The following is a 26,550-nucleotide window of genomic DNA, read 5'->3' as shown; positions in this document are numbered from 1 at the left end:
AGCAATCATTCTGCTCTCTTACATACAGTGCAACTCCTCCACCTTTTCTCCCCCACCTGTCCTTCCTGAACAGTTTGTACCCGTCCATGACCGTGCTTCAGTCAAGTGAGTATGACATGGTCCATCTGGCTCAGTATCCTGTTTTCTGACAGCAGCCAGTGCCAGATGCTTTGGAGGAAATTAACAGAACAGGGAAATTAATGAGTGATCCATCCCCTGTTGTCCAGTCCCAGCTTCGGGCAGTTAGAAGTTTAGGAATACCCAGAGCATGGTATTGCATCCCTGATCACCTTGGCTAATTGCCATTGATGGATCTATCCTCTCTGAACATACTTAATTATTTTTTTAACCCATTTATACTTTTGGCCTTCATATCTCCTGGCAACGAGTACCACAGGTTGATGGTTGTTGTATGAAGTACTTCCTTATGTTTATTGTAAATCTGCTGCCTAGTAATTTGATTGGGTGACCCTTAGTTCTTGTTTTATGTGAAGGGGTAAATAACACTTTCTTATTTATTTTCTCCACACCATTACTGATTTTATAAACCTTTACCATATCTCTCCTTAGTCATTTATTTTCTAAAATGAATAGTCCCAGTCTGTTCCATACCCTAATCATTTTTATTGCCCTTCTGTGTACCTTTTCCAAATCTAATATATCTTTTTGAGACGGAGCGACTGGCACTGCATGCAGTATTCAAGGTGTGGTAAACCACAGAAGTGTATAAATCATCCCAGGTGAATTCAGATAAAATAGGTTGAATGTTGGCAGCCGGTCAGACCTAAACAAAACAAAACACAAACCTTGATTTGAATGTGACATAGTGATAAGTATTTATGTACATGAATTACTGCATGGCCATTTTTCAGTAGAAAAAGGATATGTCCCTTATAAGTGACCTTACTGTATTCTTGTAAAAAGATATTTGCCATTTTATAGCATAGGAAATTTAAGGGAGTGGGAGAATGTGCAGAAACAAGAGGAGGGAGCTCCCAGCCCTTTAACCTATGTAATCTTTTTATACATTTTCCTGTTTTTCATACCAACCAGGCACTTTACCAGCCTCTAACATACTCCTTAGAGTAGAAGCATTCTATTTATACAATGATCCAGATAGATTTTCAGAGTTAAAAGGATATTCCTATTGGCTTTAATTCCACAAAGCACTTACTCATGTGCTTAATCTTAAAAATGTGAGTAATCACATCCCTGTTCACCAGAACATTTAAGCATGTGCTTAAATCCTATTGAAGTTATTGGAAGTTAAGTCTACTTTATTTGTCCAGTTTAACCCCTGTGAGAGGCAGCATGCCTTGACTCTATGTGCTTTTAAAATGTCTTAGTACTTGAACATCAAACCTTAAATACTAGTCTAGAAAAGACCTTTAAGACCCATTTATACCACGATGCCTTCAAAAATGAGTCAGCAATAATATTTATTTTATTTTTATTTATAAAAACAAAGTCAAAACAGGGAACTAGCAAGCCATGTCCTTTTAGTCACCGAGACCACTTTGCTTGTATGTTGTACTCCAATCTCCAACTTTTCACCTGTTTAGATTGCAAGGGCTTTCAGGAAGGGACTGTCTTTTTCTAAATCTATAGAGCACCAAACACATATTTTAGTGCCACGGCAATAAAAATAATGCTTTGTCTCAAAAAGCTCAGTATAAGGGTACTGGTGTTACAGGTGCTTTTCTTCATCCATTTGCAAAAGATATGTTGGTTATAAAATACCTCAGTGCTTGGCTAAACCTGTTAAGAAAATAGAGGGGACTGCAGGCTGGGAACCACCCTCCATTAATGAAAAACAATTCCTAACTTTTGATTTTGGTTCAAATAAAAACAAATGTGAAATTTTACTGCATTAAATTTGTTCTTAAATTTCAGGGAATACCATCTCCTTAAAATCACACATTTCCTTATTACTATTCTGTTACCAGTAATAATTAGATTACTATAACGGAACTTGTAGAGGAAAAAAATATTTTTCTGTATTTTTTCAGTTTATTTTATGCATTGGGCAGAGCTTTATGCATAGTTAGTTCTATATTTTCCCCCTGAACAGTCTATGAGTCAGTCAGTTTCCACTGGTGTTTGTGGATCTTGCACACTGCTGAGGGGAGAGAAAACACAAAAATATTAGAAAATGTGATTTATAAAACCATAAAGTGGCAGGTGTAGGACCTGCAACTATTTTTAATTTTATTAAATTGATTAGATTTGAAGTTGATAATGTCCCTTTAATCTGAAGAAATAAATGTAAAAGGAGAGGAACTCTACTCGCACAGGTCCTCCCACTCCCTACAAAATGATACTCCTAAGGTCACATGTGTATGGCTGTTTGTTATATTTCACAATGACATCATGATATCTCCTTGTGGCTGTGTAGTCCGATCTGCAAGAAGCAAGGTCGTGAGTAAATGTCACACAAGAATGTGTCAACTCCTGCTGAAGACTTGGCATGCGTGATGTTTGGTTCTTTTTACAATCCATTTTTTGCATTTGTGGGGCTGGGGATGAGGGGTTTGGGGTGCTGGCTGCTGAGGCTGCAACAGGGAGAGAGCCTAGGGTGGGGGGAGGGTTGCCTCTCCCCACCACGGTTGGGGCCGTGGGAGAAGCGCCTCTCCCATGACCACCGCAAGACCGGGGCTGGGTTGGGGCCAGGGAACAGGTGTGTCTCCCCCAGCCGCGGCAGGGCTGGGCTGGATTGGGGTCGGGGAGGGGCACATCTCACCAAGTTGTGGCACGTCTGTAGCTGGACTGTGGCTAGGGCTGGGGGAGAGGAATCTCTCCCCCCACAGCCCTGAGTGCCTGCATAGTGCTTAATAGGTTGCTGTGTGGCCATGCAGCTTAGAGGGAAGTTAGCTCAGAACCTGCTCCTGTGCCCCAACCCTCTTCCCCAGCCCTGCACCCCTCCCGCACCGTAACTTCCTCCCAGAGCCTGTACCCCTGCCCTGAGCCCCCTTCCATAGCCTGCAGCCTGCACCCCCTCCTGCACCCCAACCCTCTGCCCCAGCCCAGAGCTCCCTCCTGCACTCCCAGTGGATTAAAGTGGGATCCGAACCAAAGGGAGGGTGAAGAGGGTACAAAGAGGAGCCACAAACAATATTCAAGGGCTGGGAAAAATGCCTCAGAGTGCTAAACTGAAGGAGCTCCATCTGTTTAGTTTATCAAAAAGATCAGAAAATATCTTGATTACAACATATAAATACCTTTATGGAGAGAAAATACTGGTAGTAATGGGCTCTTTAATACAACAGAGAAAGGCACAATGGGAACTACTGTCTGGAAGTTAAAGGCAGACAAATTCAAATCAGAAAAAAGCACATCTTTTTAACAGCAAAGTTGATTGATTATTGGAACAAACTACCAATGGATGTGGTGGATTTTCCATCTCTTGAAGTCTTGAAGAAGATATACTTTAATTAAACACAAATTATTGGACTCAATACAGGGATAACTGGGTGAAATTCTATAGCCTCTGTTATACAGTAAGTCAGACTGTATGATTGAAAGGTCTGCTCTGGTCTAAAAAAATCTGTGATTCTATGAAAAAATACAGTACCAGGCTTGTTGAGTCTGGATGGTCTAAATAAGCAACTCAGCCTGCCTAATGTATATTATCTCAAAGAAAGAGAATTAATTAAGAAAAGAAAAATACTTTTTACCCATTGAAAATTTTACCCATTGATAATAACTTGGTTTTACCCATACTAACTGTGAAGTCATAGTCAGAATCATTTTAGTTAATTTGACTTTTCAGTGTATTTGAACACAAAAGTTTGTAGTGAAGATAAAGCCGTAAGGTGAAAAGGGTGTCTGTTCTTCATTTCCCAGATTCATTTTGAATAAATACTTTCTTAGATGCAGGGAGAGGGCCAGATTCTTCACTGCTTTGCACCTTATATAGTCCTTTATACTGTGCAAAGTAGATATAAAATGCTATGAGATCAGAGTAGCATTCTACACCCATTTTGCACACACTTTGCACAGGTATAAATTGTAGGAAACCTTTTGATTGTGAGTTTTTTGGAGCAGGAACTCTCATTTATTATATTTGTACAGGGCCTGGTACACTAAGGCCCAGCTTGGTTGTGACCAATATAAATGTTAAAAAATAATGAATAAAAAGCATAAATAACTAAAGTGCAAGACAGTGGAGTCAAGTCCCGATCGTCCAGAGAAATGAAGCTGTGATCTGTGCAAGCACTGGGGTGGGGAAAGAGAAGTGGTGAAAGGGATTTTATTATTCAAAAATATGAAACACCAAGTTTCAAACTGTTGCATAATATTTGTATGTTACCTGCCTTCTTGTTCATTTCCAGCAGGTGCTGCTACTTACTGCAATTGCTTTCTCTGCGAAAATCTGATTGTGGTGATTTAGGTCTATAGAAGCTGCATGTTGGTTCTCCTCTAAAGCAGTCATCAATAGTGATGATAGTTTTTTCTTTTTTCCCTTCTCAGTGATTTTTAAGACTGGGTGGCAGCAGGGAGAGGACAAGGGAAGCATTTTGATGGTCTTAGAGGATCTGATCCTGCAAGCACTCTGTGCATCAGGTATCTCTTGAAATCAATGGGAGTTATGCCCAGAGAGTTCTTACAGCATGGAGCCCTTCATAAGAGAAGTCTTTGAACAGCAGAGGTTAGACTGCAAAGTGCATCTATGTTATTGAAAAGCTTGAAAACACGCAAAGCGTTTTCTTAAAAGCAAGAAAATTTGAAAACCAAATAAAAATGTCATACAAAACCAACGGGCTCCCCTTCTTCCCATCCCTCCCAGGTTCTTTGAGCTGTATATAACAGAATAACAAACAATAAACTCTAACAAAGGTCCAAAAAGCCAAGAAGGCATATTAAAGAAGGGGTAAGTTTGGAGAAGGATGGACCGAGGCAGCTGTTGTAGGGCAACACATTTCACTCTGCAAGATGAATATGGAAAGAGATGCTTCTACCGCAAAGCCTTTTTAAAATGCTACTGTTGAAATAACATTTCTGAACTCAACTGCAACTTTCAGGTGCTATCTCTCCATCCCCATCCATCTTCCCTGAGATACACCTTCTGTTTTATAGGGTGGGGGTGGATCCACACAGTATGCTCTATAAAATTCAGAGGGATAAAGAAAACAAGTCATAAGGCATGACCCTACTTCTCTCGTGCACCCAAGCATTCCATTTAAGCCGATGGTTGTGTTGGGTGTGCATTTGAGGCCATATCCACTGCTCTAGTGCTCAGCCCAAGTAGCAGACTTGTGTGCTGGGAGAGATGCACATTTTCATGAAGTTGCCCTGCGGAAGCATCTTAGCATATCTGCTCTATGTGTGAGACCAGCTGAAGGTTTCCTACAGCAGAAGATCTTCTGGCTTTTGCAACCATTGCCTGGCCCCCTTCTTATTCAGGGAGCTCTCATGAAACTGAGTTCTTGTGCTGTACAACTCCCTGCTTTGAATTCAGCCCTCTTATGGAGTGCAATTGCACCGGTTTCACCACCAGGGGGACCTCCACATTCATAGAGGAGGAAACAGGGTGTTTGCCTAGGACTGTGGAATCAGGCCCTTAATGTAGTTTTTGGGAGCTGTGTAGATTTAAGAGCCCATCAAAATGTCATTGATGCCAACTCTCATGATTGAACTGCAAGTTTTGCAATATCTGATGTGAGATCCTAGCTTTGTTTAATGGCAAAGCTCCCATTGGCTTCAGTGGAGCCAGAATGTAACCCTTCATGTTTTATTGGAAGCTCCAGGTCCAGCAGGCAAATGATTATTCAAGAATTTCAGCTTTCATTTTAAAAATGTATGTTTCTAACCTTCATGATTGCACAGAAAAGCATGAAAACAGGACCCAATAACTTGTGAGGTTTGAAAAACAGAAAGTAAATTAAAAGAACTCCATATTTATTATTTTAAAATCTCATCATTTGTAAGCCAATCACTTGGTTATGGGAGCCTGACACATGATTTTTGATGATGTTTGATATATGTTTGATAATCTTTTAATTTGAATTTGAGAAGATGTTCAAGCAGTGTGCCAGTTACACATGGAAACAGTAAAGGGGAAATGGCTTTGTTCTGCTTCCTGACATTGCTTGTGGATCTGGCAGGATTACATGAGTAACACACTGAATATGAGAAAGCAGCAAAGAATCCTGTGGCACATTATAGACTAACAGACATTTTGGAGCATGAGCTTTCGTGGGTGAATACCCACTTCGTCGGATGCATGACATGCATGACACACAAAAGCTCATGCTCCAAAACATCTGTTAGTCTATAAGGTGCCACAGGATTCTTTGCTGCTTTTACGGATCCAGACTAACACGGCTACCCCTCTGATACTTGACAATGAATATGAATTATACATCCCTGAAGTCCTCAGTTTGTGCCTATCCAGGAAAGTAATCATTTGTCAAGGTATTTCATTGTACTTCTGTTATTTAACTCTATCTATGCGGAATGGTGTTAGTTCCAGATAGGGAATGCAAACTCCACTTGCAGCATTTGTATTGTCTATATAAAAATTACATTTAGGTAAATCAGAATGACTTAGGTGATGAATCCAGCTGCCCGTAGATTTAAAGGCTGCTACACTTTTGCAGCTTGACTTCTATTGTTACTTCAATAGGCTGAATACAAAAATAATGATTTTAATCCACAGCCTCCTGATCTCAGGGAGACAGCATCTGCCGCACCACCTTTTGACAGGGGTGTAGTGTGTGCAGAGGTGAAAGTAAGCCGATACAGGCAGGCACGGAAGACCGGTAAGAAAAGGAGACTGCCTGAGGGAGGGAGAAGCCTGCCCCATGCATAAGAATAGTTTAAACTCAGCTGTTCCCTGAGTGGTTCAGCCCCCGGGGTTTAGGAGTGGTTTCTGGCATCCTTGTTAATTTCACCCACATTATCTTGGGGGAGGATGTGTTTGACCATGGCAGGGGCAGTCCTTTTCTGCTCCCGGGATGAGGGGATCTCTCCAATACACAACAAATACAATCATTTGGCTGCACAGCTTAAATCCAGAGCTAATAAAAGCAGGTGGAAGGGGAAAACTCATTGTCACATTGGTTTCTCGTCTCCTCCCTCCCCCTCCTCCAGCTCGGCTGCAGGAAAGGCTCTGCATTCCTCCTCACCACCCTCCACAGCAGGGGTTCTTCTCTAGGCTCTAGCTTGCAGTAGGGAGACTGGCTGAAATGCCTGCTGCTGCCTGCATAAGAACAGTTTAAACTCAGCTGTTCCCTGCGCAGTTCAATCCCCAGAGTTAGGAGCCATTTCTGGCATCCTTGTTAATTTCATTCCCCGTTGTTGTTGTTGTGGCGGGTGGTGAGGGGGTGTGTGACCAGAGCAGGGGCAGTTCTTTTCTGCCCCCAGGATGAGGGGGATCTCCTATATACAAAAAACCACAATCAAAATCAGGAACCATTTTCAAGTTCAAATTTATTCCATTCCCTCCCCAGCAGAGGATCATGGTTGTGATGTCCAAACTGCTTGCAGATCCTCTTTGAAATGTTACTGAACTGCTCAGGGAAAAGCTGAGTTTAAACTGTTCCTGTGCAGGAGGCAGGCTTCTCCCTCCCTTTGCCAGTCTCCCTGCTGCAAGCTAGAGGGAAGCCCCTGCAGCTGCTGAGTGCCAGGGAGAAAGCACAGAGCCTAGTGTCGCCAGCCTGGCTGGAGGAGGAGGGAAGGCATGGAGAAAAATGTGACAGTGAGTTTTCACTTTTTCAGGCTTATTCCAATAGTAAACTTTTATTACAGACAGTACTGGTAGTAGTAATAGTAGCTTTATTTTCTCTATTTATGTCATGCAATGGGAGGGATCCATGAAGTACGTAGGAGAGGTGGGTTGCTTGCGATTGGATCATATGGGTAAGAAATGTAAATTACTTTCGCCCTTGCCCAAACCCCAGGGCTCCCAGCCGCCTCTGCATCTGATAGCTCTGGGGGTGATTTAAAGGGCCCGGCTCCTAGCTTCAGCTGAATCCCTGAGCCCTTTAAATCCTGATTTAAAATCCCTGGGATTTAAAGGCCCCACCTCTTCTGATAGAGGCCACGCCTCTTCCGGTTGAGGCCCCTCCCCCTCTGCAAAACTCTGGAATACCGGTAAGTCCTTTAAGTTACTTTCACCCCTGAGTGTGTGCATCGATTTGTTCTGTGCAGAGATGGGTGGGGTATTAGTTCTGCTCTCCCCCGAACCTCTCCTGTCCCTTTGGGGAATCCACCACTGGTTGTAGCAGTCAACTCAGAGAAGCACAAGGACTTCACTGTGCCAAGTCCTTGGCTCAGGGTGCAGGAGGAAAGGTCTCCTTGCATCTTCTCTCCTTCCTTACACACCCATGCAAGATTGAATGCAGTTGAGCCCTAAGAAAAGAAAGATAGTCAAAGAGCAGAAGATGCATGAAAATGAGAGATATCTTAATCCAATCACTAGATCGGTACCTCTCCAAACTTTGGAAAGTTCAGCTCCAGATCCGAGCTTTATGAGTTGGGGCCTCTCTAAGAAAAACTGTCATATAAAGAACCTGGATGTAAATGACAGATACATATAATACATTTTAAATGTAATATAACACAACACTTATAGTGCTTTATTTCTAGATTTCAAAGCAATTTACAAATATGGATAAATGTTATTGTCCCCACTTTACAAGTGGGCAAGTTGAGGCAGACAGAAGTGAAGTGACTTGCCAAAGATCAAATAGTGTGTCAGTGGCAGAGCCCTGAAGAGAATGCAAGTTTCAAGACAACCAGTCTGGTGCCTTATCCCCTGTGATACTTCTTGAATTTATTTTTCAGTAATTGATTCTTCACTGGCTTGTGATGAACCAACAACCATTACATTGTTGGTGGCATTTTGTGATCAGAGGAATAGGTGCCCTTGCTTTTCACTGATGCCCCAAAAATCAGTTCAGTGAGATCTACCTCCTCCAGACTTTAAGCAAAGTATCCCCAAGGTATATTAGACCTTCAGATAAAGACCACTGACTTTTATTGTTCTCTGGTAATTATCTGAGTTGGATTCATTGTATATGTACAAATGTCTGACTAAGATATATTGGGAAGAGCAAATGGTGATTAAATATAGTTGCAAGTGCTCTGAGCCAGGAAGTGGTTAAAAGTGAGCTAGTCTTATCTTTGACTTCGGTGGAGTATAGTTTGTTGATTTAAAGCTCTCCGTAAATGATTGTTGGAAACCTGTCATGTGTACCAGTGCATTCAAAAAGCACGCCACAAACACTGCTTCCTTTTAAACAGTGTTTATCTGTTGTCATCTCCAGCCCTTCAAGATACCAAAAGAGAGGCAAAATCCAACCAACCAGCCAGCATGGAAAATGGGGGCTTTGCCAATGTCTATGAAAATGTAGAGAACACTGGCCTCTATGAGATTCCTGATTCAGAGGCGGCAAAAGAGGAGAATCCTGATTCAGAGGAGGCAAAAGAGGAGATTCCTGATTCAGAGGAGGCAAAAGAGGATCATCTTTATGAGCAAGTCCATGAAGACCCAGCATCTCCTTCTTCCACCACCACTCCAGAAAGCATGGACATCAGCTGTCAAGAGAGCCCAGGACACAGCCGCAGTAATTCTGTGTCATCTCAGCAAGGAGCTGATGGGGAGGATGGTTCAGCTTCCTCTCAGCAAGGGGCTGAAGAGGACCAGCATCGCCAGGAAGAGATGGAGATGATAAGCCCAAGGCCCAGTGATGAACGTGTAGAGAGGATGGTGTTTGGAAATAATATCCCATCTCCTACTGGATTCAGTCTTCGTAAGAGCCCGGGTACTTCCCCCACCTTCCCAACTTCCACCAGATTTCCAGCTAACAACAACTTGGGAGAAACTGACAACTTTCAGAAGGAGTGTGAAATTTTCCTCTTTGTTAAGGTAAGGGCTTGTGCTCCTAGACGTGTACAGTAGCATTAGAACCAGAATCAATCCAAGTATCCTCAGCTTCACTGAAGTGTGCGCTAAGTTCTGCCCCCAGCTCTTTCAGTGACATTCTGCATGAAATTGGACAAGTCACTTACCCTCTCTGTGACTCCCTTTTTCCATGTAAAATGGGGATAATACTGCTTAACCACCCATATATACTGGTTTTGAGATCTTTGGATGAAAAGTGCTAGAGAGGCCTATGAATCATTGAAAAGACTCCTATTCAGTGGGCTATGGATCAAGTGCTATACATATAATATTATAAAGGAAAACAAATCTTCAGAATGAAGAATGACAGGGAAAGTCTTTCCCATGTTCGTCTTTGGAACAGATCCAACTTATTTATTACAACAAATTGGATTGTTATTTCTGTGATGCAGATTTTAAGTGCCTATTAGTGAAATTCAAGTCAGGTCTGAATCACTAGGGAGTCAGTTTCACTCTTTCCCTTGTTGAGTTTCTAAATCACATTCTAAGCTCTTAAATAAATGTTGTATTTTCCTTCAGAAAACCTCTCTTTACACCTCCTTTCTCAATATTGATTAATCCCAGTAACTTGAATGGGACGACTTGGGGAGTTACCCTTATTCATGTTGAATAGTCCATATCAGAATCTGGCCCTAAGTGAGCTGAATATTTTGAAAGTTGAATATGAGTTTGTGTTACCACTAATGCTCTCAGCAATTTTAACATTTGATATTGAGCATATTAAGCAAGAACATATAATGACCTTTGCATTGACGTGAGATAGTGAGAGGGGAAGGTTTGTCTTTTACAAGCCCTCTCAGATAATATGATATTCTGGCAATCAGCTTCCATTACAAAGTCCCTACGCCTTTGGTTTGGAAAATTAGTTTTGCTGGGAAATTGCCATATTTTCTTAGAGAATAAAGGAGAACACTTCTGGACGATATAAATGGATTAATCAAACTATTTTCCAATTACAAGGCATTAAAATACTATGATTTGAACATTTTTTTCCTTTGTTTAATGTGCCTGTCTCTCCCTCTAGGTAAAAAATGTCTTGTTACAGTCCCTTCAGTTATCCTAGTTATACAGTTAAATCCCCTTGAAAATTCATGCACTGTTATTAATTATTTTTATTCATAGATTTTAAGACCAGAAGGGACCATTAGATTATCTGATCTGAAATCTCAGATAACACAAGGCCACCGAATGTCACCCAATTACCCCTGTACTGAGTCCAATAATTTGTGTTTGACTAAAGCACATCTTCTAGGAAGGCATCCAGTCTCATTGGAAGAATCCAGCATTTTCCTTGTGGGATAGCTTTGGGTCCACTTTTTGTTCCCATTGATGCAAATGAGAAGCTTTTGCCACTGATAGCAATGGGAGCAGGCTAGGGCATGATGTGTGAGAGCAAGTTGCCTTCTGTTGTTTGGTTACTGTTTAGAAAGAACATAAGAATCCTGTCTATACTTGACAGCTAACAAATATCTTCCTGTACCTCAAGTGGCAACTGGCTCATGGTATTTGATAAGGAGGTGTTTATTATGTGGGCGCTGTAAGATTTATGATGCCCTTTCCCATTCATTTCCATGTTTATAAGTGCTTGGGTTTTGTAAACAATGTAATAGTTCAGTATATTTTGTTTCCTTAGGAACTTTAACAGGGTTTTTAACATTTTTAGATTTTGAAATTACTACTATTTGTCCCTTAATTTATTCTTACCCCCATTGTTGAATTTGTCCCTCTGCAGCTTGTACCATCTGCAATAGCCCTTTTTCTCTCCACTTGTTCAACTCTCCATCTCATTTCAAATCTCAAGCTGAAAACAAATCTTTCCTTCCTTATCTATACTTTACTCACTTCCTTATATGAAACTTACAGGTACTCTGTAGAACATTTTGGTGTACAAGTTGCATGGAAGATGCTAAAAAACCCTATTGTAATTCAGCTTTATACATGTGAAATTCAGCTAATGATTAGCAAGACTGATCAAGCTGATGCCAGGAGTGAGTGGGATTCATTCAGAAGAACAAAGGGGCTGATCCTCTTCTCACTTTTTCTGTGTAAGTCAGGAGCAACTTCATTGACATCAATTAGTATAAAACAGTAATAAGTGAGAAGAGAATCAGGACTAACGAACCTGAACTAAAAAAAGTCAAAAAAACCCTGCCTCATGAACCAGATCATCTCTTATATGGAAATGATCTGCATCGGGGACTGGAAACTCTGACCCAGATCATTCCTTCCCATGGTAAAACCTCTAGAAGAAGGCTTTAGGGGAGAAAATCTCTGCAAGGATCCCCTGCTGGAAATCCCTCCACATCATCTTGTGGGATGGACAGTTGTAGTGGGAATCAGTGCAGGAATCAGGGGTATCTGCAGAGGACCAGGTCCATCCTCACAGTTGCCCTGTTCATGTGAACTGGCTTTGGCCTCTGGTGGCTCCTCAGCTCCCTGGCAATGTTGCTCCAATAGAGCTGTGCTAGCTGGCACTTCCTCCCCCTCCTGCCCCTCATCTGCAACCTCTCCTGTGAGAAGGGTCCCCAGTCTGTATTATCTTGTCTACCTAAGCAAGATGGAGCCAGAGAGGAGATAATGTGCATCGCCACCAGCTCTGGCCCCAGCCCTCCCACTCTAGCCTCCAACTGACCCAGGTTCCACCTCTATCCCCAAAGTGGAGCACAGTCCCACAGAGCACATACACAGGTTTCAGGGGTGGTTGTTGTTTCCTACCTTTCCATGCAGGAGAAAAGAGATCTGCACACAGAACCATCATGGATGGTTGGGACTGGAAGGGGAATGATTTGGATTTCTGTATGATTCATTCAGGGAGCTTCCCTGGTGTTTTTCACTCCTCTGTGGGTGAGGAGAATGGCAACTTAAAAGGGGTCTCCACCTAGAGATTGGGAATGCATCTTTCTCTCTTCTATCACTTGTGATTGTTGCTAATTTAGAACAAGGACTGCAAAATAGACTTCCTCCTCTATCATCTCCATTACATTTAGGAACTGAGCCTTTGGACAAACAACAACAGATAATTAATAATGGACAATGTGTTTCTAATACAGCCCACCAAATCCCAAGGTTTCTGTGCACCAGTTCTATATTTTAGAACAAATGAACTATTTAAGAAATGATAAAGCATGATAAAATCAAAATAGGAGTGGCTTATATTATCTGTATTCTGTTCCCTCTGACTTGCCCTGATGTCCCATCTGGACTCTGCTATTCCTGTTTTTTCACCATCTGAACTTTGCTCTCTATCTGGTTCACCCTTGTTCCCTGCAGTTGGGCTCTGCTACCTCTCTGACTCCTCCCAAGGCTCGGCTCATTTTCCTTTTGGTGCCCCTGAGACTATGCTCACCTCCTTTTCTAATTTCCCCCCAGTGGACTCTGCTCAGAACCCAGCTTCTCTCTTGATAGGGTCTGCGTCCCCTGGCTGTGCTCTGCTTCCTTTATGACTGCCCCAGTGGCTGAACTCTTCATCCTTTGGGTTCTCCCACAGCTAGGCTCTGCTCAGCTGGCTCTTCAGCTTCCTGCTCTGGCTGTGGAGCCTGTGATTGCTCCTCTGGGCTGGATGGCGTGCTATGTCTTACGCATCTTAGTCAGGTTTGCTGGATGGTTGTTTTCAAACTGTTGTCATCCTCTTCTGGGTTTGCCTTCCCATACACTTGGTAGCAATCTGGAAGGATCCCTTCCCTTTGGCAGGAGTAGCGCACGTGCACACACACACAGAGATCCCTCTCTCCGTCCCTCCCTCCTTCCAGGCAGCAGTAGACCTTTGGGACTGGTCAGAGATGTCAACCTCAGACAAAGATGGCTGCTGACAGAGCTGGGGAGAAGGAACCGGAAAACAAAATGGCAGCCAGCTCACTGTATAATCTGGAAGTAGCTCAGTCCAAACTCGTTTTAGATAGGAGAATAATTGCAGTATCTCAGATAGCTATAAATGCTGGTGCATGCTGACTCTTTACCACGGTATCAAACAGTCTCAGTCAAACTTCATGATATTTTATGGAATTAATTCTCACCCTTTTACTATTGAATGTATCCAGAAAATGTTTAAAAACATTAAGCCAGTCTTCCTCTTAATTCATCTTTTGATGAGTCTTAATACTCAATGGATTGTTCTGGGTTTACACTAGTTTAACCTGGAGCAGAATTTAGTATGTGATCTTTATCAAGAAGCTCACTGTACTTCTAACAATAAAGAGTACAACAAGCATTAACCATGGAGACATTTGTGCCAGTCCGACACGTCTGGACTTGTCACACCCACTCAGCACCTATTTAATAAGCCTATGGTTTCTTCAAACAAAAGCCCTTGAAAACTGAGATATGGTTGATACACAACTTGGGATACTAGTCACATGGGCAGTTTGACTTACATGCAATTTTATATAGAAATATAGCCTCTTCAAACCCACAATACATGCAAATTCTGAGCATCTTTTACCCATAGTGCCGTTCGCTATTCAGCACTGCGCACTTGTGCTTGCTGAACTCACTTGCTGTTAATGCACCGGGCCCAGGCAACCTTAACTTTGTCTATTCCTAAGGTCTGAGTGCTTTACTTTGCAGCCTTGATGTTATTTCAATCTACATTTTTGTATTAAATTTTGAATAATATTTTATCTGTTTTTAACAGTTTTTTGAGAGAGGAGCTAGGCTTCATATCCTCTCCACTCAGAAATATGTCCTTAAAAAGCACATTTTGCACACCAGAATCACAGTTCCCTATCATTTGAGTCAAAGGAGAAACTATTTTGCCTGTTACACACAGGCAGGTAGTATAGCTTACATCCAGTAAAGGACATTGGTACATATGGACAGTTTTATAGTATAAATTTAACAGCAGCCCATGCAATCGTTACACAAATGGGAAGAAGGAATAAAGAATTCATAGAAGAGGGGAAAGGCAGCCTCTGAAAAAGGATAAAGGGCGTGAATTTGGATGTAGAGGAGACAGGAATTTCACAAGGACAAAGTCTTTTAAAATAAATTCTGGTCAAGAAAATGATGGAAACTGTTTAGAAGTTTTGAGACAAGGATGAATACCGTGTTATAATCTGTGATCATTATCTTATGAGGTGTAAAAGGAAAATACCCTGCAGAGTACAATACAATTTTCAATATATTACATCTTACTTAAAAAAAAAAATAAAACCATCAGAAGGAGAACTGAATAGCTGGAAGCATGAAACAGATTCAACACTCCATTAGTATGAGCATTACTTATCATTGTGGTGGTTAGCAGGGACATTCTGAGAACTAAATGCTTCCCTACGCAGGAATCCCCCAAACTTCACTAGGACTTGCATGTGTGAATTTGAGGGCAAAAATTGGCCCTAACTGCTTTGTAGATTAGCATTTAAATTCTTATCTTTTAATTCTTTCCATTGTGATGATTAGATCTCTTCATTAATTTTCTCAGGAGTTTATCAGCCATCAAGGAAAGCACATTTACTGTCTGTAGGGACTGATCCTGCAATGCATTCCTGGAAGTGCTGAACTCCTTCAGAAGTTATTGGGAGCTGAGGGCACCCAGTACCTCACTCATTATTTCCAGGATTGGTCTGTTAGAGATTAATGGAGCAATGGTCAGAGACTCTGTCTGTTCTCAGTAGATGATTATACGGACAGGCACTTTAATTTTTGCACAGTGAAAGTTTATTTGTGAGATTACACTTATTGAAACCACATACTTTTCCAATTATTAGTTTCCCCATGGCCTATGAAATAAATGTAGATTGTATTGAGAAAGTTTCATTTTTAAATATTTATTGATGTTTTGAGTTATTAAATCACATGCTGTAAACCTTTAGTGCTCGAAAATTAGCTCAAGAACAATGGTGCACTGAACTGGATGCCCGTAACTCATCTTAAACAGCTGGTAATTTTGGTGCCTATAGGAGCATGGCTAGTTGAGCACTCATAAAAATCATGGAGAGTTGTTGGACCACTGAATCAAGATGAAGATTTGTAATTTTCATTGGGAATTTTTTGTGGGCAGCTTCTATTAAGGCTAGGGACATTTACACAAATGTGAGTATCTTTTTCAGGTTGGGACAGATTTTCAAATACTGGTTTGTTTCTGTGGCCATCGCGTGCAACCACAAATAACTGCAGGTGTAATTTTCAGTTCATAATAATGAATGATGGTGCAAAACTGTGTCTGCTGTTATTCCCTCCAGCAAATTTTGCACACACAAAAATCAAAATCTGGCTAAAACCAGACTGAAAATGTGTCCTTATATATGAGGAGAAATAATTTAGATTTATATGACATTTTAATTTTAAAAAATGCTTTATAAATATTCTCTGTAACACCTCTTTGAAGTAAATAAACTAATGTTGTTTTCCTTTCACATATGAGCCAACTGAGAAACAGAGAGAGGTTGAATGATGCGTAACCAGCTCCTTGGAGTCTTTTAAGTTAATTGAACAGCTTGAGCAAGGGAATAATTGAAAAGCTTTTTTTCAGAATGCTCCAATTATGGTAATTCTAAGACCAAGTTGTGATAGAAACTCAAGTTAATTAAAACAGTGAGGTGGTGGAAATGACTGATGGGAAAGTCAATGTCCTAACATTGTAACAGATTTGTATAAACTTACTCATGTTGGCCCAGATTTTTAAAAGCATTTTGGCATTGCTGTACTCAGTGGTGCAACACCTAATTGATTTAGGAGCCTAAATCTCATGTTCAACAGAGATTTAGGAGTCTAGGCTCCTAAATCAGTGCGGCATTGTGTCGCTGAGCACAGCAATGCCTAAATATCTTTTAAAATCGGGGCTGTTGACTACTGCCTTACCCCTCCAGTAGTCTGGTTGATTTCAGTGAGTCTACTGGTGCAGTTAAGCACTATGTGGCATGAGTAAGGGCATCAGAACTTTCCCTTTGTTTGGTAGACTTTATCCAGTTAATCTTTGTCTTTCATGTTTTGTCCCTTTAAAATCTTCTTTTGCTCGGATTACAGAACCTAGACAAAGCTCACCTTCTCAGTCCAATATCTTCCTAAAAACATTTCTAACTGTAGCTAAATGACCAAGACCATCCTCTGAGACTCCACCACTACCTCTCCATTAACAACAGTCATAATGTAATATTATAGCTGCAAAGTTAGCATCTCCCTTCAGGCTTCAGGAGCATTGTGTCTCTCATAGTCTTGGGGCCTGATTCTGATTTCACACTGCTGAAAGTAGGAGTAACTTTTTTGAAGTCAGAGTATTATACTGTAAATCCAGTGTAAGAATTATCACTATCCGCCCCCAGTCTCTAGTAGCCTAGAGAGCAGGAGGATTTGGGTTTGTCCACAGCATGGCTGCATGGCCACTTTATCAGACAGTAGGATGGTTACCTTTTAAGTCTTAATGTCTCACTCAAGAGAAAAACTGACTTTCTCATCCATGTTTCTCATTTGCGACAGTAACCCTCTGAGAAGAGAATTGTGCTGTAGTTCTCTTTTGCAGCTTGATTTATGTTTATGTAAATTATTTTCTGTGCATGAGAAGATTAGCAAGCTGGCAGTTCTGTTCCAAATAGTCTGGTAATTATGAATGAGACGTTATCTGTTATGAACAGAATGTGTGCTTTAGTACCAAGGCGCAGCACCTTGCTTAATCTTTTGGGTACAAAGGGTAAAAAGCTTTACTCCTCACCTCCGCTGAATGCATGCCCTGTTCATGTACTGTGCAGATGGGCCATTTCTCCCTCTGGAAAGGTCCATGAATCAATGTGAAGCCGACATCACTGTGCCACTTCAGCTGTTGGCTCCACAGCGGCTTGGCATAGTACAGTAGCATAGCAACAGCTTTAAAATATGGAGCCGTATTGTTTAGGAAGCTATTACTGCACTGAGATTTCAGTGACGACAAATGAAATGCAAGTATGTGGGTCACAGTCAAGGGAAACTGAAATGAGAGTCGCTTGGTTGAAGGAACTCAGCATTTCCCTTTCCTTATTTTTACTTTTATTTTTTTAATTCTCTCCTTGACATTTAAAAATACCATTTCCCTCCCAACCAATTGTGTTCTTTTCCATGTAAACACCTTGGCTTTTTCCATGAAGATTTAATGGAGCTTTTATTTGTATTTTGGTTACTTTCTTATTGACAATATCGCTGAGGATGACATCTGTGTAGTAATACTGTGTACTGCTAAACAGTTACTGTGTCCCTCCCCCCAGAGGTGGTTGCATTTCAGTGGCAGGTGAATTAATTACTAAGCATAGTTTGTACGTTGAGTACCATTATAACCTCAACATTTGTCACCCAGCTGCATTAATCATGGTATCATCCTGCATTTAGAACAGTTGACATACAACAATCACTGTGGTTGAGGCAAATGTTTATTTTATAATGGTGCCCACTATATATGGGTTATTTATGTGTATAGTACCAGGGGATCCTGCAGTATGAAAGGTGTCAGAAAAAGAATATTTTTAAAATAGCCGTTTAAAATCTAGACTACATTCCCCATGAGATCCTCTTCTTCTGTGCTTTCAGTGGGCTGTGATGATTGGGCCATGATGACCCAAAATCCTAATGCTGATTTGATGTGCTACTAGTTGGGCAACCTGTTTAGTTCAAATAAGAATCAACTCCCACCTAACCCCTTTTTCCTGAATGGAATCCATGAACATTTTTTGTTTGATTTTGAAGACTGGATGAAACTTGACCAAAGGCTCGACGTCACTGGAATTATTCTTACTGACACCAGTTCTAGACCTGGTTTGTGAAGGATTTTAACATGAACACTATGCTGAAAATCGGTGTGTCGTTATTTTAGGCCTTGCCCCTCATTGAGGGACCTTTTTCACCATTCTATGACGTATTTGTTGATCGGTTTAAAAATATCTCATTACCCACATTTTTGTCCCTCATTAACACCATGCCTGAGTGGTTTAGGAAGGGCATATGATATGATAGCTGTTTAGCACCTTTGTTTATTAGCTTTTCTATCAGGATGTAAACAACTACCATCAAATGTACTTAATAACTGTGCTTATATACGCCTATTTAATGACATAGATTATGACTCCTCATGCAGCTGCTCCTGCTTTAAAGAACACAGCAGGAGATGCTTGGATCCTGAATGAATCTTTGGTTTGTATCTGAAAGCAAGATATTTATGTTTAGACTGCAGTGACTGTTTCTTTTTATACCACCTTGGATATATTTGTGTGTGACCTTATTAAATGTTGCTGCATCACTCACAATGTTGACATACCTTTGTGACCTTAGTGAAGATGTAATAACACAATAGAGATGGGCCAGAAATGTAAATTGGTTTGGGCATTGATCCAATTCCCCAGAGTTCAGGGGTCTTTGAGCCCAGTGTTTTGTGTCCGGCCCAATTCTAAATATAATAGGATACTTTGCATTTCTATAGCTACCTTCATCCAAGCATCTCAAAGCACTTCACAAACCTTAATGAAGTAAGTTTCACAACACATCTAGTGAGGTTGGGATATGTTATCATCCCTACTTTACAGATGTAAAAACGGAGGCACAGAGAGGTTAAATGTCTTTCCCAAGGTCACGCAGAAAAACTATAGCAAAGTCAGGAACAAAACACAGATCTTCTGACCCACAGTTATCTGGATAACATAGAATCTGGGAGAAGTGGAGAAGTTCAGATGACCCCTACTTTCAAAATATGACTAACTGATACTGCAATAAGTGTTTGACAATCCACACTCTCTTTATTTACCTAAATTACTAATAAACACATAATTGCAAGTGGGATAGAATGTGATGAGCAGATCACACATTAATAACATCCATAAGACTTTATTTAATCTTGCATGCATTTAATAGTTTATTTCTAAATTTGAAATTTGATTTACTCTGGGACGTTTTCTTGTCAACAGCAATTGCTTTTCCTAATGTTCCACACCTTCTGCAAAGTGCCAAAGGCCCACAACTCCCCTTAACATCCCTGAGGGTTGACAATGCTCAGTGTCTCGCAGTTCAGTCCTGAATATGAAGTTCACTAACTCCATGGTTCAAAGACTTCTCTCCAGGTTCTTAGGTGAGTTTTGGAGAGGGGTTGCTCTCCAGTGTACACTAGCACTATGTGTTTGTATACTCTTAGCATCTGTAAATAGAAGTTTAGTACTATATCAACACAGATTATTTGAGATGTGAGAGGCAAAGATAAGATGCAGGATCTTTGTGTTTAAACATAAATTAATTTGGTCTTTGTTCTGACCTCCAGCCAAATGCACTTGCATCTTGTTGAACCTTTCCTTAAGGTACATTCAGTTCAAACAATGACATGCAATAGGACATCTATACCTAACTGCACAAACCAGTTTTGCATATACTCTTGTGTTACAACTTAATGTCTACTTGATATAATTTTGATATTTGCATCTTTTAATTGTAATGTTGACACCTTGTTGGCCTGGCATTATGGTGATCCTGCACTATTCAGAGGCAGCATATCATGGGCCAGAGTGGTCTCTAGACATCATAGATGATTCTTCACTAACTAGGAGTAATGGGATAAAATTAAGTCAACTTGGAACAAAAAGAAAATGTAGCCTGAATTTGAGGAGATTGTTACTAGTTTTTACATCTATTAGGGGATAGTTTCCCAAGGAAATAATGATCTTGGAGTCATTGTGGATAGTTCTCTGAAATCATCCACTCAATGTGCAGCGGCAGTCAAAAAAGCGAACAGAATGTTGGGAATCATCAAGAAAGGGATAGATATAAAATTTCATATTGCCTCTATATAAACCCATGGTACGCCTGCACCTTGAATACTGTGTGCAGATGTGGTTGCCCCATTTCAAAAGAGATATATTGGAATTGGAAAAGGTTCAGAAAAGGGTAACAAAAATGATTAGGGGTATAGAACGGCTTCCGTATGAGCAGAGATTAATAAGACTGGGACTTTTCAGCTTGGAAAAGAGGTGACTAAGTGGGGATATGATAGAGGTCTATAAAATCATGGGTGGTATAAAGTAAATAAGGAAGTGTTTATTTACTCCTTCTCATAATACAAGAACAAGGGACCACCAAATTGAATTAATAGGTAGCAGGTTTAAAACAAACACAAGAAAGTATTTTTTCATGCAATGCACTGTCAACCTCTGGAACTCCTTGCCAGAGGGTGTTGTGAAGGCCAATACTATAATGGGGTTCAAAAGGGAGCTAGATAGATTCTTGGAAGATACGTCCATCATTGACTATTAGCCAGGATGGGCAGGAATGGTGACCCTAGTCTCTGTTTACCAGAAGCTGGGATTGGGTGACAGGGCATGGATCACTTGATCCTAACATGTCTGTTCGTTCCCTTTGGGGCATCTGCCATTGGCCACTGTCAGAGGACAGGATAGTGGGCTAGATGGACCTTTGGTCTGACCCAGCATGGCCGTTCTTATGTTCTTATGTTATGAAATCCTCATCATTTGAAACTGCACTAGACAAAGTACTGGAGAATATACTTCATGGCACAATCCTACGTTGGCATGGTGTGGCCTAGATGATGTAAGAGGGCTTTTCACGTTCCCTATATTGTGATTGAAGCAGGAAGGCCAGGTTAATTTCAAATACCGTTAGAAACAGGGCCCTTCAGCATACCCTTTCTTATATGCATCATGATAGAAGTAGTCCTTGAAGAGAGATCCAGAGAATATTTTTATGTATGAAAATTACATCCTTCCAATATTTTTCAAGAATGTTCTCGAATGGCTCCATTCTGTAAGGTGCTTAGAACTGTGGCCTGAACCAGCAAAGCTTTTGAGTATATGCTTAATTTTAAGCACATGAATAGTCTCATTCATACTCTTGAGAGTGACTTCACATTCTTAAATTTAGCTGTGTGCTAAAGTGCTCTACTGAATCAGGCCAGAATTCTCAGCACCTTGCAAGATTGAGCCCTAAGGATCCTATAAGTATGTTTGAAACGGACCACAACGTTCGTGTAGGGAGATGCTCAATGAGAGAATTGTGCGGTGTCACCTCTCACTTTACAAAGTGGTATAGTTGCATCAGAATATTATCATAGGGAGAGGATCATGGAAGAATTTTGATGTCATAAAATGGGAAACTAGATTGAGCTAATTATTGCATTAGGATTTCATTAGCTATTGTTCAAATACCTCTACATTTATGATCTCTGAGATTAAAGCAAATGAAACTTGCCAGAGCAAATGTGTGAAGAGCTTTTTGTCTAGCATTATTATTTAAGTGATGAAGCTTGTGTTGCTAACAATATATTTGCTGTTCCGTTGGTCTCACTGAACTTGAAGGGATTGCCTTTCTGAACAAATGCTGTGTACAGGGGTGAAATTCCTACCCCATTCAAGTCAATGCAAATTTTGCCATTAACTTCAGTAGGGGTTAGATTTCACACAGGTTTTATTCTCACCGATGAACAGTACATTATGTGGCCAGTGGTTAAGAGGCTGCCTTTCTTCTGTGAATGGAGTCAGGTGCATGGAATACAACAAATCATCCAAAATAAATATTGTCTCAGCTCCACACAATTAAGAGCTCCTTTATGAAAATCATAAGGTTGTTTTTCTCCCCCATACTGCTGTAGTCTAGCAGAGCGTATTTAACTTCATCAGACATAATTTTTTTTCTAAGTTGAATAAATGTAATTTTATCAAGAGTGGTGATCCATTGACTCAGATTAACTTTGGTCCAGTCCTGACTGACCCCTTTACTATGCTGGGTGGTTGTCTCATCTTGCATTAATGAAAGCTGTCACTAATTACCAAAGGTTGAAGCAGTAAACACTTGATTATTTGGCTCCTCCCTATAAGATTACAGAGAATGAAGTTTGGACCAGAGCAAAATTCCTTTCAAGCTTTGAGAGCTGATTGGTCCTGGGTACCGCAGCTGGTAACAACTAAAAATAGTCAGAGTATAAAACCTCAGAGAACAGCAGAACTGAAAAAGCGTTCCTTTCTGGGATGCCAATAAGGAAGGGTATTCACACACATGACTGAACACATTATGCTGGTTAATTTCAGTTAACATTTACTCTTTAGATAAATGTATGTATTCACTGGACTGGCTGACTCATGGGAGGAATGACCCTATTATATATTTTTCAAAATAAGTTTAGGGAAACATGACCAGATTTTCAAAGCAGTTGGTGACAAGTTGACTTGTGAGCATTTCTGTGAAACTGCCTGCAAAATGTCTGCATTTTCATTTACAAGGTGGTGTTTATATGAACCAATCGTGCAAACTGAGAGCCTGTCTTGCAACTTAGTTCTACAACTGTGCAGCCACAAAACCTTCACAGAAGGTGCATGAGTGTACCTCAGGATGTCTCTACACTGCAGCTTCCCAGCATGGATAGACAAAACGCATCCCAGCTCTTGGTGAGCTAGCATGCTAAAAATAGCAGTGTAGCTGGGGGTAACAGGTGACGGTTTGGGCTAGCCACCTGAATATGTACTCATGAGGCGTAGGTGGGTTTATCTTCAGGCAGCTAGCCTGAGCTGCTGCCCATGCGATCCCTGATAACATGGCTATTTTTAGCCTGCTAGTTCGAGCAGAGATAGTGTGTGTCTGTCTCCTCAAGCTGGAAAGCACACTCCCAGTCCCAGTTGCAATGTAGACAAACCCTAAGTGCTTTCTCTATTTACAGAACAAGGAGTATGGTCTTTTGGATCAGGCATTGAACTGGGATTCAGGAGACTTACTTTGTATTCTTGGCTGTGCCACTGACCCCGGGCAGAGTTACTTCCCCTCTGTATGTTTCTCTGTCTCCTTCCAGCCTTTCTCTGTCTCTTTAGACTGTAAACTCTTTGAGGGCAGAAAGTATATCTGTGTGCTTTGTATAGTACCTACCTCAACAAGGCTAGATATTGGGCCTGTAGGCACTACCACAATATACATAATAAAAACTACATTGAAAGAACACTATTGCAAAGTCAAGCACTCAGATAGTAAGACATGCAAGAATTAAGGTTGCCTGTGTAAGCATATTGAAGTCAGCACCAGAACTGCACCAATGCAGAGACATTCTGGAAGAATAAACGTCTGATTAGAAGAGACATAAATCTGAGGACTAAATACTGACTTAAAAACTATTAAATTACAACTGTGAAATATGGACATTCAAACAATAGATAATAAAGAAAGCACAATCATTCAAATTTTTATAGACGAATTCTGAAAATATCGTGGCTATGCTGCATAATCAAAGATAAATTATTGGAGATGAGTGGAACTCAGCAGCTACTAGCCAGAGATCTTATGAAAAGAAAGATTTGATTTTCAGGGTGCATTTTTAAGAGGTTCAGTGTGTGATTCATGTTTACAGGCACTAGAAAGGAAAGTTGATAGCATAAGAACATGAGACAGAAAAAGATGGACGATGTGGTGTCCTGGGTAGATCAAAAGGATTATTCTTCCAAAAAGAGATTAGCAGAGGATCATATGGAACAGGACACCATTGTTGCACACCTCCAGCAAAGGAGATGCCAAATAAGAAGTTTAAGCTTATTTCATCCCCCTTTGTGCATATTCATTATGATAGTCTTCAATTACATCATCAATTACTATTTTTTTCCACAGGACCCCTGTCTCATTCAATGCACAGGGTGGACCTGCTTTGGGTATAAACCAGGGTTGTGTAGTGATGTGGGGTTCTGGCTGTAGGACCCCCTTTCTCATTTGTTACTGACGTTGGGGAAAGTGTGTAGTGAATTAGGCAGTTGGTTGCAGAAACAGAAAGAATGGTCTCATTCTTCTCATCCTTCTCATCCCAGTCTTAGTCTCCCTCTCTGGGTTTGCTGTCTGAGTCTCAATCTCCCCTTGCCCTCCCAATCTCTCTTTCTTTCCCACCGTACCTGGTCCCAGTCTCCTTGCTCAGCCAGTCCCACTTCCCCCCCATCTCAGATCCTCATCTAAGTTGTTCTCCTCTCCCCCTGCCACTGGCTCAGAGTCCTTTTCTTCCTCCTCGGGCTCTTCTTCCAACCTCATTATTCCCCCTATCCCTTCATCAGCTTCTTGTCCTAGTTTCCTCCCTCCTTGGCTCCTAGTCCCAGTCTCTGTTCCCGGCCAATCCCAGATCTCCCCCCACACCCAAGCTCTTTATCAGATTTATCTTCTCTTCCTCTACCCCGTTTCCCCCACATTGGTTCCTAGACCCAGGCTCTTTGTCCAGCCAGTCCCAGTCTTCTCCCCTCTCAGCTCCTCATCCAATCTCAGTGTTCTTCATCCAGCCAACAGGCTCTCAGTCCATCCCCTCGTCCTTCAGTAGCTTCCAGTCCCTTGCCCAACCACTCCCTGTTTCCCAGTCCCAGCCTCAGCTCACCCTCTCTGGCTCCCAGTCCCAGTTTCTCTGACCCCCAATCCCACTCTAGTCCCAGTCTCACCAGACTCTTTTTCCCAATGTACTCTTTTCCCTCCCTCTAATCTGGCTTTTGTCCCCTCGACCTTTGAATCAGACTGCTTCCTCCTCCACATGGCCTGAGTGCTAGCAGGAAAGATAGGCTGCCTGCTCTCAACTCCAGTGCCCAGCCCCACCCTGGCCCAGGCAGCTGAGAGCAGCAATTACAGTGAAAGTCCAGCTTCGTCCCTGCAGCCACGGGTTGGAGCATATGCAGTCACTCTGTGGGGATAGTGCATGCACAGGCTGGTCACTGTGGAGGAACTGTGAGGGGATGGAGCATGCTCAGTGAAGAAAGAATCTTTGGAGATTTTAGCTGCTAAAATCAAAGATGTCTCTATTGAACAATTGCAAACTGTGATTTTTTTTTTTGAAAGGCTCAGAACTTGGCCAAATTTGGGCAGATTTTCACAGGGACAGCAAAAGGCACATCTCCGACACAAAGGCCTCAGCTCTGCCAAATCTTAAGTCCCTGCTCCAAATCATAGGGGCACTAGAGTTTTTCAAAGAAAAGATCACCATATTTTTTCAACTTGGGCAAAACAACTTATTTTCCCCCCAGCCTCATTCCTGGAAACAGCTGAACCATTCTGGCTGAAATTTTCCCAAAAAATTCAGCCTAAGGCACATACCCAGCATAGAAAATTTCAGCCTAAGCAGTTAATGTTTCACTAAGGTTTAAGCAATTGAAAACAGATTCTTATAGGGAGTGTCAGCAACCTTAATAGTAAGTGTTGCTACCAGTGCCACCTATAATAAATTATTACCTTACAAACTGATACTAGGCATTCTTAATCTTCCTCCTGTGTCAGTGATTTTTAGAGCACTCTGAAAGGTATTTGCATGGACAGAGTGCCTTTCAATAAAGCTATTACATTGTAATTGCATTTTATTATTTATAATTGCAGTAAAATCCTCCATGGCTGACAACTGACCTTGTTGATGTTAAGTCATCTTCAGTTCTTCTTCGAGTGCTCGTTCATGTCGATTCCAAGTAGATGTATGCACACTGCGGGCACAGATGTCAGAAAGTTTTTCCTCTAGTGGTACCAGTCAGGTCGGCTGTGGAGCCCCTTGGAGTCGCACCTTCATGTCAGTGTATATAGTTCCCTGCTGACCCACCACCTCTTCAGTTCCTTCTTACTACCAGTGATAGTCGTTGGAGCTGCGTGTGTCTCTTGCCTCGGCAAGTGTTTCTCCCAGTGATCTGACTTTTCTGATAACCTGTAAATAGTTAAATAGTGTTAGTTTTTAGTAGTGAGTAGTTAGATAGAAGTTGGGGGTTTTCTCCCCA

At 41.3% G+C, this 26,550-nt stretch overlaps 1 protein-coding gene across 2 annotated transcripts in view; it reads left to right on the top strand.

Moving 5' to 3' along the window:
* Positions 1-2,386: 2,386 nt before the first annotated feature.
* The window catches only part of CLIC5 (chloride intracellular channel 5), a 136,338-nt gene continuing 112,174 nt past the window's right edge, over positions 2,387-26,550 (top strand). Inside the window, exons 1-3 of one of the 2 annotated variants that reach the window (XM_030555264.1) lie at positions 2,387-2,418; positions 4,471-4,563; positions 9,270-9,871. In XM_030555264.1, coding sequence (XP_030411124.1) covers positions 4,521-4,563; positions 9,270-9,871 — 645 coding nt within the window. In that variant the 5' untranslated portion in view covers positions 2,387-2,418; positions 4,471-4,520. Of the gene's footprint in view, positions 2,419-4,470; positions 4,564-6,668; positions 6,762-9,269; positions 9,872-26,550 lie in introns of those variants that run through there. The other variant, XM_030555265.1, reaches the window with a different exon arrangement.

The sequence above is a fragment of the Gopherus evgoodei genome, chromosome 3 (assembly GCF_007399415.2).
Source record: "Gopherus evgoodei ecotype Sinaloan lineage chromosome 3, rGopEvg1_v1.p, whole genome shotgun sequence".
Classification (NCBI taxonomy): Eukaryota; Metazoa; Chordata; order Testudines; family Testudinidae; genus Gopherus; species Gopherus evgoodei.
Note: the sequence above shows the minus strand (reverse complement) of the source record. Positions and strands in the feature narration are given on the sequence as shown.